At 43.0% G+C, this 15,291-nt stretch overlaps 1 protein-coding gene across 1 annotated transcript; it reads right to left on the bottom strand.

Moving 5' to 3' along the window:
• Window positions 1–5,570: 5,570 nt before the first annotated feature.
• Window positions 5,571–15,219, bottom strand: LOC137916331 (4-aminobutyrate aminotransferase, mitochondrial-like). Its single transcript, XM_068759375.1, has 8 exons — window positions 13,778–15,219; window positions 13,588–13,651; window positions 13,093–13,241; window positions 12,071–12,208; window positions 10,917–11,084; window positions 10,592–10,738; window positions 9,420–9,531; window positions 5,571–8,127 (listed from the first exon to the last, which is right to left on the bottom strand). Exons 1-8 carry the CDS (start codon window positions 13,787–13,789, stop codon window positions 8,006–8,008), a joined length of 912 nt encoding a protein of 303 aa, XP_068615476.1. The 5' UTR covers window positions 13,790–15,219; the 3' UTR covers window positions 5,571–8,005.
• Between the last annotated feature and the right edge of the window lie 72 nt (window positions 15,220–15,291).

Below are 15,291 nucleotides of genomic sequence, written 5' to 3'. Positions count from 1 at the left end.
GAGTCTGCGGGATGATGGTGTTAAATGCCGAGCTGAAGTCCAGAAACAGCAGCCTGGTCTCCAGGTGACTCAGGGCCTCGTGAACCACAGAAGCGATTGCATCATCAGTGGAGCGGTTCCTCCGGTACGCATACTGATGGGGGTCCACGCTGTCATCAACGCTGTCCTTAATGTGCCCCATCACCAGCCGCTCAAAGCACTTCATGACGATCGGAGTCAGAGCAACTGGCCGATAGTCATTCAGGCATGAAACGGTAGAGGTCTTCGGGACAGGGATGATGGTGGCCGTCTTCAGACACGTCGGCACTGAGCCCTGGGGCAATGAAGTGTTGAAGATGTCGGTTAACGCCTCTCAGACGTGGTGCTGCAGCACTAAAATCTAGGAGCTCAAACATATCAGCTGTTTGTGCTACATCTCAAGCATCCAGAGAAGAATGTGAAAGAGAACTTAGTTTAATGAAGCGTATTAAAATAGCATCCAGAAATGGTCTTGAAGTGTTTGGACCAACCGATAAAGTCAAAGCTGCAGACAGACGAGGTCGTCAACCTGGACAACGTGTCCAACCGTTGGAGACGTGAGAAGGACACAGGAAAAATTAGGTTATATCCTGTATTTTGCAGGCGAGGAGTTCCAGGACTCTCTCCTGACTACAGTGCACACATGAATGAATTAATTTTATTTTCAAACATGTATAAAACTATGTAAGTATTTGTACATCCAAAGGAAAGAAATACTGATAAAATAACAAAAGAAACAAAAGACATAACAAAACGCAGCACATAGTTTGAAAAAGGAGTCGGAAGAAGTGAAATACAGTAGTCCCTCATTTTCCGCGGGGGTTACGTTCTAAAAATAACCCGCAATAAGTGAAATCCGCAATGTAGTGATCTTTATTTTTTTTTATTATTATACATGTACATAAATGTTTTATGGCTGTAAATCCCCTCACCACACACTTTATACACGTTTAACAGTCAGGCATTAATCTAAATAGATTGTTTCAGTATTATAGAATGAAACCAAAGATCAAAACCTTTTCACAACTAAACATTTGTTTGTTAATAATGTTAAGGCGTGCAGGTCGAGGAAAGAGCCGCTTGGAGTGCAAAAGAACAAATATTCTACTCGTGCTCTCTTTATTGGATAGCTTAGCACAGCGGAACATGTATCAACAGGAAGAAAAAAAACCTAAAAGGGACGTGACGTTTATGCTCCTACAAAATAAAAGCCTTTTTTTACACAGAGAATAAGAGCGCTATAAAACAAACGCTTAACAAATACATATGATAGCTTTTAGAAATAACAAATTTAATTTTAATGATCAACCTACAAGGTTGAACACGTGAGAGACAAGAGACAATCAGAGATTGCAGACCCTCGCCTCAAATAGACTATTCGATCTTGTGAGACAATTATGGCATTTGAAATGTAAATGTGAGCAAAACCCTGTTGTGTGTTCCACCTTTTTCACAACAGTTTATTTATGTGTATGTACATATGTAATACATACTAGATAATATACTGAACAATTACTACATAGACAGACAAACAAACCGATAAGAGACAATGGTAAACAGGACTTCCAGATCAGTGGGGCCAAACCTGCGCTAGCTTGCGTCTCCATAACGGGACAAGATACAACTACAACTGTAACATATATGAAACCAGAATGATCTATGAGTGTGCACACCAAATTTCAAGTCTCTAGCTCCAGAATTGAGGTCAGGGTGGACTCCTGAAAAATGCAGATTTTAGAACGAAAATTAGCTCTCAGATCCGGATTGTGATCCGGATTTGGCCGAAATTAGTCATGGTCATAGACCTTTAAGGAGTACTTATGTGTGATTTTTTTTTTCAGATCCATACTGCCATGCGTTTTGAAGAAATTAAGAAAAATGTCAAAAAGTGCCCTATCTCGCAATGTTAAAGAATCCTTTAAAAAATTCTAGAATCTGGATCCAGATCCAGATCAACGTCATTCTCGAGGAGGACCGAGCCACGGACAGAACCTTGCTTGTGTAAAAATTTCAAGTCGATTGGGTTACTAGTTTTTGAGTTATGCGCGTGGACAAACAAGCAAACAAACAAACAGACAATTGCAATACCCTCGCCTCCTCTTCGGCGAGGGCAATTAATCTATCCTTACTTACAGGCTATGTACCCCAGTCTTTTAAAACAGCAATCCTTAAACCGCTTCTCAAAAAACCAACATTGGATCCTGATGTCTCGGCTAACTATTGGCCAATTTCAAACCTTCCATTCCTGTCAAAGCTTTTAGAGAAAGCAGTTTCCAGTCAGCTGTATTGATTCTTACAAGACAATCAGTTATTTCAGGTTTTTCAGTCGGGTTTCAGAGCTCATCATAGCACAGAGACAGCATTAGTTAAAGTCACCAATGACCTTTAATAGCATCTGAGAATGGACTTGTCTCCGTGCTTATTTTATTAGATCTCAGTGCAGCCTTTGACACAATAGATCATCAGATTCTGTTACAGAGGCTGGAACAATCTGTTGGTGTTAGAGGATCTGCATTGAACTGGTTTAGATCATACCTGTCTGATAGATTTCAGTTTGTTCGTGTTCATGATAAATCTTGTACGTACACTGAAGTTAAATATGGAGTTCCACAGGGTCCAGTGCTTGGACCTATTCTGTTCACGCTGTATATGCTTCCGTTAGGTCGGGGGTCGGGAACACGCGGCTCTTTGGCGCCACCTAGTGCCTCCCTGGCGCTTTTTAAAAGAAAATTGAAAATAGATTATTATTTTTTTTGTATGGTTTCTGTAGGAGGACAAACATGACACAAACATTCTTTACGCTTTCCAATTCTGTAAAAATGTGTAGAATAAATATTACATTTCAACACTTCTGTCAACAAAGATTCGCTTCAAAGCCTGTGACACATCAGCAGGGCGGGGTGCCAGGCAGGTGGCTGTTGTAAACAAACCGGCGGGTGTGTGATGGGCCATGGACCCCAAAGGTAAAAAGAGAAAAATAACTGACTAGAACAGAGGATTCAACGTTTCTTGGACCGAATCATTTGCATTCATTGCCAATGCGGAAGGATTGTCTGAATGTTTGCTCTGTAGCGAGAAGTTGTCAAATAACAAAAAGAGTCATGTGGAAAGACATTTCCAGGGAAAGGCTACATTTGCAGCCGAGTAGCCAGTTGGAAGTAAGAGAAAAAGTTCGATTGCATCACTGCATAGATCATGCTGATTGACTCCTGCAGCGTGTACTGTACCTTTAAAATCTCAAATTGAGGCTGATAGATTTAAATAGATTTAAAAGTGAATTGCATCTCCAAACTCCACTACTGCTGCAAGTTTTGTTGCAACCCAGGAGATAATAATATTGTACTGAAGTTAAACTTGAGGCGGCATCCTACAACAGAGTCGTCACTTGATGCGTCATTCTCCACAGGATGCGCTGCAGGGAAAATAAACATTTAATCATGAAGGCTCATTATGTATTCGTAACCAACTTGGTCATTTTGATAGTAGGTTAATATAGCTAATATAGATAGGTACAGCATGTGTTGCCTTGATTATAAGGCTTATATAAGGCTTTTAATTTTTTGCAGCTCCAGACATATTTGTTTTTTTGGTCCAAAATGGCTCTTTCAACATTTTGGGTTGCCGACCCCTGCGTTAGGTAACATTATTACGAAACATAGCATAAATTTCCACTGCTATGCAGACGATACACAATAATACCTGTCCGTTCAGCCAGACAAAGTCGATCAGTTGGTTAGACTTCAGACGTGCCGTAAGGACATTAATTCCTGGATGACCGAGAACTTTCTGTTATTAAATCTAAATAAAACTGAGGTTCTGGTTCTTGGGCCAAAGCATCTCAGAAATGTTTGTTCTAGTGTTTTAGTTGAACTAGATGGCGTCTCAGTGTCCACCAGCACCACGTCCAAGAATCTGGGGGTAATCTTTGATCAGGACCTGTCCTTTCAGTCCCAGATAAAGCACATTTCAAGGACTGCGTTCTTTCACCTTCGGAATATTTCAAAGGTCAGGCACCTACTAACCCGAAAAGATGCAGAAAAAATAGTCCATGCTTTTGTGACTTCCAGACTGGAATACTGCAATTCCTTACTGTCCGGCTGCCCAAAAAGGTCTATTAAACATCTCCAGCTAATCCAGAATGCTGCAGCTCGGGTTCTGATCCAGAACGCAGCAGCTCGTGTTTTGACGGGAACCAGACTGAGAGAACACATTTCCCCTGTTCTGGCGTCTCTGCATTGGCTTCCTGTTAGGGAACAAATTTAATATAAAATCCTTCTACTCACTTTTAAAGCCCTCAACAGCCAGGCCCCTCCTTACCTTACAGAGATGATTATCCCGTATTGCCCCACTAGAACCCTGCGGTCCCAAAATGCTGGCCTGCTCGTGGTTCCAAAAATTTCCAAGAGCAGACAGGGGGGCAGAGCTTTCAGTTATCAAGCTCCTTTATTGTGGAATCGGCTCCCTGATTGGTTCGTGAGACAGACACCATCTCTATGTTCAAGAGTAGACTAAATATATGTGAGTAATCTCTCTCTCTTCCCTGTAGTCTTGTGCTCTCTCTCCCTCTGTTTGTCCCTCTTTCTCTTTCAGGTCCTTCTGTCCGTGGTGCTGCAGAACCTGGACCTGTGGCCCTCACCACTGATGTCCATATCGCTAGCATTATCATTTCTAGTCTTATACATCTTGTTTTTGTCTGCTCCTGCTCTGTCTCTCTATCGCTTCCCTATCCATCTCCTTGTTTTTGACTCTCCTCCGACCTGCCATTCTCTCTCTCTCTCTCTCTCTCTTCTCTCTCTCTCTCTCAACCCAGCCGGTCAGACAGATGGCTGTCCACCATGAGCCTAGGTTCTGTCCAAGGTTTCTGCCTGTTAAAGGGAAGTTTTTCATTGCCTCCGTTGCCAGACTGCTTGCTCTTGTGGGTCAAGTTGGGTTCTGTGTTTCCCTGCAGGTCTTTCCCTGCTAATCCTGTAAAGTGACTTGATATAACTTTCTGTTGTGATCTGGCGCTAAAGAAATAAAACTGAATTGAATTGAAAATTACAAATAAAAAATGTGCCCTGCGATGAACTGGCGGCTTGTCCAGGGTGTCCCCTGCCTCTCGCCCATTGACTGCTGGGATTGGCTCCAGCTTGGCCCGCGACCCGATAACGGATTAAGCTGTTGGGACAATGAATGAATGAATGAAATAAAAAATGTTTACTGTCTGAATCCTATTATTCCCCAATGTGACGTCTGCTGCAGTCCAACACTTAGCAATGGCGTGCGCTGGTCACGTGATGCCACTCCCCCCAATAAATCATCACGCTGCAATGTTGCGTCTTCTTCCCAAACTGTTCTTCCTGGATTTGTTTTTCACATTCTGAGACCTGATGAAATTTAAGACCTCTCTATCTTTTTAAGTGGGATAACTGTATATATATTTATGCACTAATGAGTAATGCTCATAATTCCTCTCAATAACAGAGATTTCTACTACACTTTGGAAGTGGAATAGGTTGAACTAATCATCATATAATGATTTGAGCTTTTCTGCTCAATAAACAAAGACTCAATTAAGTTACTAAATACTGACTTTATTTGTCACAGTACATTAAGAAAGTATTTCATTAATAACAGTTTTGCCATCTCAAATTACTTCAATAATTGTGTAAATATATCTCAGATCACATGAAACTAAAACGTACGATCATCAGATACTCATGAATACTGCGAGACACATGGAGGCAGGCACTGATTTAGTCACCATCGCGTTCCTCAACCGTAAGAAACTACAATTCATCCCCACTCTGCTTTTCATTTCTGACGTAGAACACGTGTTTAGAATGAAATATAAATCACGAGAAATTGGCAGAAACAAATATTTAACACTTGGTTTACCGGATATCATTTATGCAAGATGACAAGAAATATCTCATGATATTTATGTATTTATATTAAATCTTCATGAATTAATAGTCACACACAAACAAAACTGTCCTGGTACCACATTTTGCTCCAGCTGCTACACATTTCTGAAAGGTCACACTGACTGACTCACAGACAGATTTGATTTGATTTGCTGTTCTTGATTTACCTTGACCTGGATGACTGAGAACCTTCACAGGACTCCAGGTATCCTCTGTTAAGTTAGCCTTTTGCTAATTAGCCTGTCACCTAAATAATCAGAATCCCACACGATGATGTGTTACTGAGTATTTGCTGTTGTGAGTGTATTTGGATGTGTTGTGTGTTTGTCGTGCCAGTCCTTTTAAAGTCTTAAAGGTTTCTCTTGCTTTTCTGAAAGTGCATGTTTTGTATATTTTCTTAAGCCGCAGTACGTATTTTGAATAACACAAAGGTTAGGCTAATGCGTTATTGAAATAGTCTGCAGAGTATCAGAAATGTGGTATCAATTGAGATCGATGGGCAGCAAGGCAGTCTGATCCGGGTCTGAACGCTACCCAAGTTCAATGTCTCTCTAACTTTTGAATTGTAGAACCTTTTCAAAGAATATAAAGCTAGTCCAGTTGACATGAACGTGCATTTTCCTTTGCCTCCTAACACATCTTAAAGTCGTGCCTGAAGTGTAGGTCCCTCTTTTTCTGCAGAGACAACCCTGACCCATCAAAGCATGGACTCCAGCAGACCTGTGAAGGTGTGCTGTGGTGTACAGCAAGACAGGCGGCGGTATTGTAAATAGTGAGGTGGATTGTGTTGTACATCACATCCCACAGACGCTTGATTGGGTGATTCGGAGGCCAAATCAGGACCCCAAACTTGCAATGTGCCTAAAAACCATTTCTGAAAGATTTCTGCTTGTGGCAGGGGGCGTCAGTCTGCTGAAAGAGGCCGATGCCATCAGGGAATACCGTTTCCACCAAGCGGTGTACATGGTCTGCAAAGGTAGGTGGTACATGGGTGCTGCACGGCTGCAGACAGGCTAGGGTGCTGCACCGCTGCAGACAGGCTAGGGTGCTGCACGGCTGAAGACAGGCTAGGGTGCTGCACGGCTGCAGACAGGCTAGGGTGCTGCACGGCTGCAGACAGGCTAGGGTGCTGCACCGCTGCAGACAGGCTAGGGTGCTGCACGGCTGCAGACAGGCTAGGGTGGCTACGCTGTCTGCAGCTGTGCAGCATCCTGTGCAACAGACACTCTTTATGTGTTTTGTCGTTACGGGTGATTGTGTTTATATGACAACATTCAACGTCTCGCTTTACCCATACTCAAAATTATCCACTTCATCCTATTCCTAGTTTACTGATTACTCTCTTCTGTTTCTAATGATAACTTACATTAAGTTGAGACAAGAAAAAAAAAAGATATAGTAACTGTGGTCAGAATAACGCTCAGTTAAAGTTTACCGCCAGTGTTTGGCAGCAAGATAAGAAAATATTAGCACATTTGAGAGACATGCAGGCACTAATTTCTCTAGGACATTTTGGGAATAGAAAATTACAAGCTGAATTCTTTTTCCAATTAGGACCGATACAGCAGCCAGAAACAACAAAGATATTACAAATGGCATGCGGGATGGCATCATCATCATTATTAGTTTCAATTTACTGTGCATTTATAACGACTTCAGTGTCATGAGTTAGCAAAAGTAAACAGTGGGGTTGCAGCGGCTACTACTTTCAAGGTACACCGCAGTATACAATTTGAAGGTCTACATTACGAGTCGACAGCTTGTCAAGACCTCACAATGGGTGTCGCTCACGCAGCGGAGAATCATTTTTGTATTCTTTCTTTCATTTATATATACTTTTTAATGATTCCAATGATTGGAATGAAAAAGTGTTTGATGAACATAAACAAACCCCTCAAATGGTTATACTGTGAAACTACCCTACCCAGCAGGCTCCGGGGCTTCACTCGTGGTCAGACGCTTATCTCGTGGCGTTGTTGCATGGATTGCATTTTTCATTACATGGACGTTCTGGAATTTCTCTCCCACCACCGGATAACTCAGGCTCATGGAATATTAGTCCATCCTTTAAGACTTGAGATTTACTTGCGCTCGGACAAAACGTCATTGAAGATGTTGAGGAGGATGTGAACGTGGCACTCCTTGAACACCAGGGCTGGGCGGAAGCGGATTGATCGATCTCCACACCCTCCCAGGAGAACACCTGTCAAAGACAAAAGCTGCTGCTTTACATCCACGCTGCCATGACAGCTCTAATTTCATCTACTTTCACAGGAACTGAGTAGATAAATCATCTCTTACTGTTGGAGATGTCGGCAGGCTTGAAGCTCTGTCGGGGTAGTTTTGAGGGTTAATCTTGAGGCTGATGTTGGTAAATGAGATCGGGGTTGAAAAAACATTCCCCATGGGCTGAATGTAGTTTTTTTGTGTAAGTCATCTTTCATGTACTGTAGGTACATTCTGGTATTTTTTTAAAAGCGGAATTTTTACTCATTCAAGTTAAATGTTGAGTATTGATCTACACACGCTCTCTCTTTCCTGTGAAATCAATATAACCTCACTGGTACATGCAGTATTTCTAATACTAATAAGCTAATACACGTCTGTGTATCCACTCCTGATGCTGCTGTGTTTTTTATGTGTCTGTACTTGTATGTTTTTTGTATTTAGTCATTACTGTTACATGTAGCACGACTTCACCGAGAAAAAATCCTAGTCTGTGAACCTCATTGGCAATAAAAAACTTCTGATTCTGATTCTGATTCTGGATGTTGAATACACTGTCATCTGTGCGGAACCGGATCTTTACACCCTTATTGCATTCCTTGAAGTCCTCATGAAGCATTGCAGGAAAGACGATGGACAGCAAGGCGACAGGGACCGGGTCAGAGATGGAGCAAGGATGTCCCCTGCTGTCGACAGCTATGAGATGCCTCTATGGTTGTCACTGCAGTGCCAAGTTACCTTGTGTTTGTACAGGTGCACAATCACAGCATCCTTGCACTCCTGAGGCCCAGTTTCTGTGTTCCAGATAGTGATCAGCAGTTACCACCATTCTTGGGTCTCTGCAGGGATTCCATCTCATTCAGGACTGTGCTGTCTTTTTTTTGTGTGTGTTTATTTGTCATGCTTGAAAAGCCAAGCTCACACAGCTACGTTGTGAAGAAAGGGAGCAGAGCTGAAATAACTATTTGTAGGACTGGGGAACTCCTTGGCAGCCATCAACCAAAAACCGTCCAAAGGTAAATCAGCAAATTCAGACCACGATTTTCTCAAAATTTCAATGTAAAATTGTCCGCCTTACGAGTCATGTGTCTGCTGAAGCCTGTCCCAGCTGGGTAAAGGCGGAAGACAGAGTACAACCCAGATGTGACGCGAGCTCATCACGGGGCCACATGGTCGATCATTATATTATCAAAAAGGCTCAATAAATTTCATTACAGTTTCAGGAGATTGCTACATTATTAGCTGCTACGAACGGTAATGTGGTCAAACCTTTGTCTCTGGCCTTGAGCAGTATGCTGTCGCGTGTTCCATCATCACAGGCATCGATGGCACAGAAGGTCCCCTGTCCTCGAGCCCGACTCAGTAGGCCAGGGTATTTTGCCTAGAGACCAAAAACACAAAGTTTGTGTTGACACACAATTAGTTTGCGGCCCTATTCTTGATTGACAGCAATTCAATTTCTTGTCCAAGTTCTGTCCAAGGTTTCTGCCTGTTAAAGGGAAGTTTTTCCTTGCCTCCGTCTCCAAAGTCCTTGTGGGTCAAGTTGGGTTCTGTTCTGTTTTTCCCTGCTAATTCTGTAAAGTGCCTTGAGATGACTTTCTGTTGTGATCTGGCGCTATATAAATGATTTGAATTGAAGTATGCAAACCGGTAGAGAAAACAGCCTTATTTCTTTTACTTTATTTTTGTGAATGCAATCACTCTCTTTTATTTTGAAAAATGCTTATTTTGAAAAGAGTTAGTGTGATCCTCTGTTTCTAACTTTACCTTCCTGTTTGCATGGTCACGCTGAGCGAGAATGACCTTCCATTTGTTAAGAGTTATTTTTACCCTCGCCGAAGTGGAGGCGAGGGTATTGCAATTGGGTGCGTTTGTTTGTTTGTTTGTTTGTCTGTTTGTCTGTCTGTCTGAGCGCATAACTCAAAAACTAGTAACCCAATCGACTTGAAATTTTTACACAAGCAAGGTTCTGTCCGTGGCTCGGTCCTCCCCGAGAATGGCGTTGATCCGGATCTGGATCCAGATTCTAAAATTATTTCTACATCTGGAATTGTGCCTGTGCTGTAAACTGCCACTTTAAGAGGGAGGGACACAAATGGCATGATGGGAAAAAGAGTCCAGAAGGTGTCTTGTAGTACGTTCCGGAGCAGCAAGCTAGAGCAGGTTTGGCCCCTCTGATCCGGAAGCCCTGTTTACTGTCTCACAAGATCCAATAGTCTTTTGGAGGCGGGGTCTGCAATCTCTGATTGTCTTTCTAGTTTGTTCTTGCAGGGGGGGGGGTGTGAGTCCGGGGTTACAAGTAGGTTTGCAGGTGTAATTGTGGCCTTGCCAAGCTAACTGTCAGGTACGCACATGCGCGTAGACGTACAACCGCCGTTACGCACTCCTGTATATATATTTACAAAATGGAAATACAATTTAAGCACACATAAACGCCCTACCTGTAGTTCATAAAGTCCATTTAGCAAAGCATTTCCAGAACGGGCCACCTCCTCTAGAAGGTTTTCCCGACGAATAACATTTAGAACCTCAGCCAGGAGCAAGTTCTTTGATGGGTCGCCCATCCACGTGTTAAAGATCCGGTATGGCTGGAAAAAAGTAGCAAATACACAAGCAAATACATCTGGAAGCAAAAATAGCAATGACAGTATCAGCATCTTGCTAACGTGATAGTGAACTAACATTTCAGGAGCATGAGGTTGTCTTTACGAGACTGTTTACATGTCAACACAGAAGAAACAGAATAACCAGGTAAAGAAAACCAACCTTATCAGCCAGTAATTGATCTTTGTGGTAGTAGCCACCAGTCAGAAGCTTCTTGCTGAAAGACACAACGTCAGCAGGGTCCTCCATGCCCCAGTGCTCGTGGGCCCAAACCTTTCCTGTGCTGCCTCCACCCGTCTGGACTTCATCGACATGAAAGGCACATCCATGCTGGAAGGGTCAAACACCAACAGAGTAAGCGATGACAAAAGGACTGTCAATATGCTCACAACAAAGGCAAAAGGGTTTCAAATCTAATTTCTGAATTCTGATTCTGACCACTGCCATATGCACTCCAAAATCGATTTGTGTATCCTGTCCTGGTGACAGCAGGGTGTCTAGAGCGGGTGAAAGCAATGCATTCACGACAACAGTTCCACAAGTCTGTGAGCATTTACACAGGAGGCAATTCTCTTCACCTCAGGAAGTCAGTTGAGAAGTCATTGCCTTTTGAAACCAGCAAGTGGTACTGGTTTGGTCAAATTTAGATTTGTATGTCATGTCAATTCTTAAATTTAAGAATGCTTTTTTTTAAATATTGTACTTTACGACTGACTTCGAGTGAGTTGGACAGGAATGGCTAAAGGATCAGATATGGCCTGTGGGCAATACATTGTGGCTTCATCCAAAGCACATGTGTCAAACATGTCCAGTGGAGGGCCGAGACACTCCAGGTTTTCTTTCCAACCATCTCTCCAGCAGCTGATCTCACTAATGAGTTCCTTCTCTCAAATCAGAGGCGTTGATAATTACAATCACCTGCTTTATTGGCCAGCTGGGAGGAAAACCTGGAGTGTCTCGGCCCTCCACCGGACGGGTTTGACACCCCTGATCCAAAGGAAGAAGACACGTCTGGTGAACGCGCACAGGTGTGATCGCAGCATGTCCACCAGGGGACAGCGTCTCACTTGCATTTCAGTTGTTTGTGATTCCAGCTTTATCAGGCTTTTACATTCATGTCGATCTTAATAAGTGCTGCAAAGCAGCTAGGCTAGGCTTTCCTGTCCCAAGCCTTGGACCATGGGTCCCAGTACAGACATTTGATGTAGTTCATGTTGACATGAAATGTCTGTGTTCGATGATAATTAACCAGTAAATATTACAGACAGAGAACCAAAACCAGAATCTAGGGCTTGCTGGATCGTAACAACTAATACCTTTTGTGTTATGTTGCGGAGGCTTCTGAAGAAGTCTGGTGAAGCATGGTTATCTCCCCCTTCAGCTTGGATTGGTTCAATTACAATCCCTGCCACAGGTTTTCCCTTCTGTCGCCACTTGATGATCAGATCCTCCACCTGGAAACAGACGATAGTCCAACTATCACATATCTCTCTCTCTCCGTGTCTGAGTCTCACATACATGTAGCAGTGACAGTAATAATCTAACTAGCATGCCAAATCAGAACAAGACTATTACAAGGCAACCCGCTATTTCCTGTTGACGTCTCAATCGTATCATAGTCATGTTGCAAGAGGAGGCACATATGATTATTTTGAAAAAGATGAACTGAGGCTACAGGTTGAAAATAACGCATGTACAATAATAACCGGTGTACCGAGCCCGACATAATGACTGTAGAGTAGACAATCACTGCTCCGTGGACCTGGAATACGTGACCTGTGCACCTTCTCTGTGAGCTAACGGTGGTCTTTGTTACTGCTGTTTACATTCCACTGAATGCAAATGCTAACGTGGCTAATGGAACCCTACATCGTAGCATTAGCAGCACTGGACTTTAATTGTGTACACCTTGAGGACGTGCTCCCAAACCAACACCAGCATGTCAAGCGTGTCTCCAGGGGAAATAACACACTGGACAAGGTCTACACACCAACATAAGGCTAGGCTACAAGGCTAAACAGTTAGCACTCATGGGCCAGTCTGACAAGATGTCAATGCTTTTAATCCCCGCATCAGTCTCAACAGAAACAGCGTTGACCTGACATCACCACAGCAGTCTTATAGTCGCTTTTGATTTTATTTTAGAAAGTGTTTGCTTGCCTCGACTCAGTAAATCAAATGAACGGGTGTCAAAGAAGTTTTAAATCTACCTTTATTGGTTTTAAGCCATTTTTGTAGAAGTAAAGGGGATTAGAAAACACAAACAGTGCAGTAAAATTGTATGGTGACGAACTTCGTGATTATGAACACGAACATTCTGTGTGCACCAACAACCTACCTCCTCCAAACATCGCGCCTCCTCCTTTGCATTCTCTCTGGTAAATTCCTCCAGTGGGTACTGCAGTCGGGGGAACGGGGCAATCGGCCAATCAAATGATGGTATGTCTAGTTTGTGGATTGATTTGGAGTGTGTCGTTGCCAAGCAACCTTAACAAGGCAAAAACTTTATATTAGTCATGAATCTACAGTGCCACACTAGTAACGTTCTAACATTTGATTTAACTGCTGTTCACTGTGCTTTATTTCAAGTACTTATGAGATATATATTTATCTATCAATCATTCCAGGTAAAGTCCTTCAACACAAGATTGCACGACAAGGTGAAAGTTTGCTGCCCCCCCCCCCCTTTCATGTTGTACATAAATATGCATGTGTGATTTAAACTGTGTGAGTGTGACTAGTGTCTGAACTGGTATGCTCAGTGTTTGCAGTCGAGCACAAGAGTCTGGCCGACGTAGCACTACTGGTGTTTTCATGACAATACTCTGCTTACCCATGGTTCTTCCATGGAAACTCCCCATGAAAGATAAAATACTGAGATCTGGACACCCAGGGGCCTGAGGCAAAAAAAAGAGTCATTTAAATAGAGAGCAAAAGACAAACAATGCATCGATGCAGATGCAAACGCATCTCGATGATCATGTGGAAATGATGCCTGAAGCAGTGAGGTGCCGTTCACCGACCTGGTTTATCATGCAGGTGCTGAGGTCTTCATCGGTGGGAGTGTTGTGGCCTCGCTCCTTGTTCTTCAGTGAAAACACACACGCCGTTAGAACGCCACACAAAGCTGAAGGTATCGTCACATTTAGGAGATTTAAACAAACATTTATGTGGAGGCCAGAAAAATTCAAGATTCAAGATACTTTATTATCATTATGCGAACATAATAAAATCGTGAGAAGGCCCACGGCTTAAGGCACACACCAGAACCTAATAAAAAACTAAAACTAAATTCTCTCTCTTACAGAAACAATAAACATATACACAAAGAGAGTGAGAATCACAGGCAATAGTGCAAAATAGCAGCAGCAACAGCAGCACAGGCATAAAGCGTCCCAGATCGCTACAAGGGAACGACTGCTTTCACAGCTCGGGGGAAGAAGCTGTTCCTGAGCCTCGCTGTGCTGCTTCTTATTGTCCTGAACCGCCTCCCTGATGGGGGCGGGACAAACAGTCTGTGGCCCGGGTGGGTGGGGTCTGTGGCGATGCGTCTGGCCCTCCTCTGGACTCTGGAGGTGTAAACAGAGTCCAAATCAGGCAGACGGTGACCCACAATCCCCTGAGCTGTCCTCACCACCCGGGATAGGTCCTTCCTGTCCTGCGCCGTGCAGCTGCCGTACCACACGGTCGCACTGAGACACAGGATGCTCTCTAACGTGGCCCGGTAAAAGTTTGCAAGCAGCACAGAGGAGAGTCCAGCCCGCTTCAGCTTCCTGAGGAAGAAGAGCCAGGCTGGACTTCCTGAGGAAATATACACAAAACAAGATGTTCAGTATGTTAGTCGCTAGCTTGGCAGTAAGCAAAGCATAAAAGTGACTGCCCAGCAGGTTCCCGACTCCTGCACAATGTTTTTGTGGAAATCTGAGCAGCATTTTTAGTGAAAATAATAAAAATGTCACAAGATGTCCTAAATGTTTAAGAAAATGATGGTGGATTTTACTCTTTCATGCCTCTGTGTGTTCTTTTCTGGCCCTTGCTGCATCATTCCACCTTTTTGTCATCCACTGCCACTTGTGGAAAATTTCCCAGTACATGAATCTGTATTGTCACCATGAATTTTGACTGGAGAACCAAGTAGTTGGAAGACCATTTTTAGCTGACCAATTACTATTATTGCTCCAAATGAGGCCTAAATATAATTGAAAACTCAAAAAAGTTTGCACAAAATTCAAGCAAACTGAAAATGAGCACACGATACGGCGATCAGAAACAGGCGTGGCCCAAACGCAGCCCTGGCATGCTGAATAAGGTGCAGGAAAAACAACTGGTGCACATATGTGACTCACCGAGGCAGTAAAAACCTCGTGGAACTCAGACGTAAGGCCAACAGGTAGGACAACATTTCTTCTTGCTGGGCAGCAAATGTCTTTCATATTTATATTATTCGAGCTGTTGCTGAATTTGTTTTCAGTATTTCAGGTAAGCTGCATATTTCTCATATTTTCATTAAATATGTTAGTAAAAATCTTATAATTCC

This window comes from Brachionichthys hirsutus, unplaced genomic scaffold (assembly GCF_040956055.1).
Source record: "Brachionichthys hirsutus isolate HB-005 unplaced genomic scaffold, CSIRO-AGI_Bhir_v1 contig_954, whole genome shotgun sequence".
NCBI lineage: Eukaryota > Metazoa > Chordata > Actinopteri > Lophiiformes > Brachionichthyidae > Brachionichthys > Brachionichthys hirsutus.
The sequence above is the reverse complement of the archived record's forward strand: the minus strand, read 5'-3'. Positions and strand labels throughout refer to the sequence as shown.

What these genes read in the sequence shown, in the direction of transcription:
- LOC137916331 (XM_068759375.1), bottom strand. An exon ending in ATGGACTTTATGAACTACAG is followed by an intron (nt 9,532 to 10,591) that starts GTAGGGCGTTTA and finishes TTTGGTCTCTAG; the next exon opens with GCAAAATACCCTGGCCTACT. An exon ending in GCTCAAGGCCAGAGACAAAG is followed by an intron (nt 8,128 to 9,419) that starts GTTTGACCACAT and finishes TGTCTTTGACAG; the next exon opens with GTGTTCTCCTGGGAGGGTGT.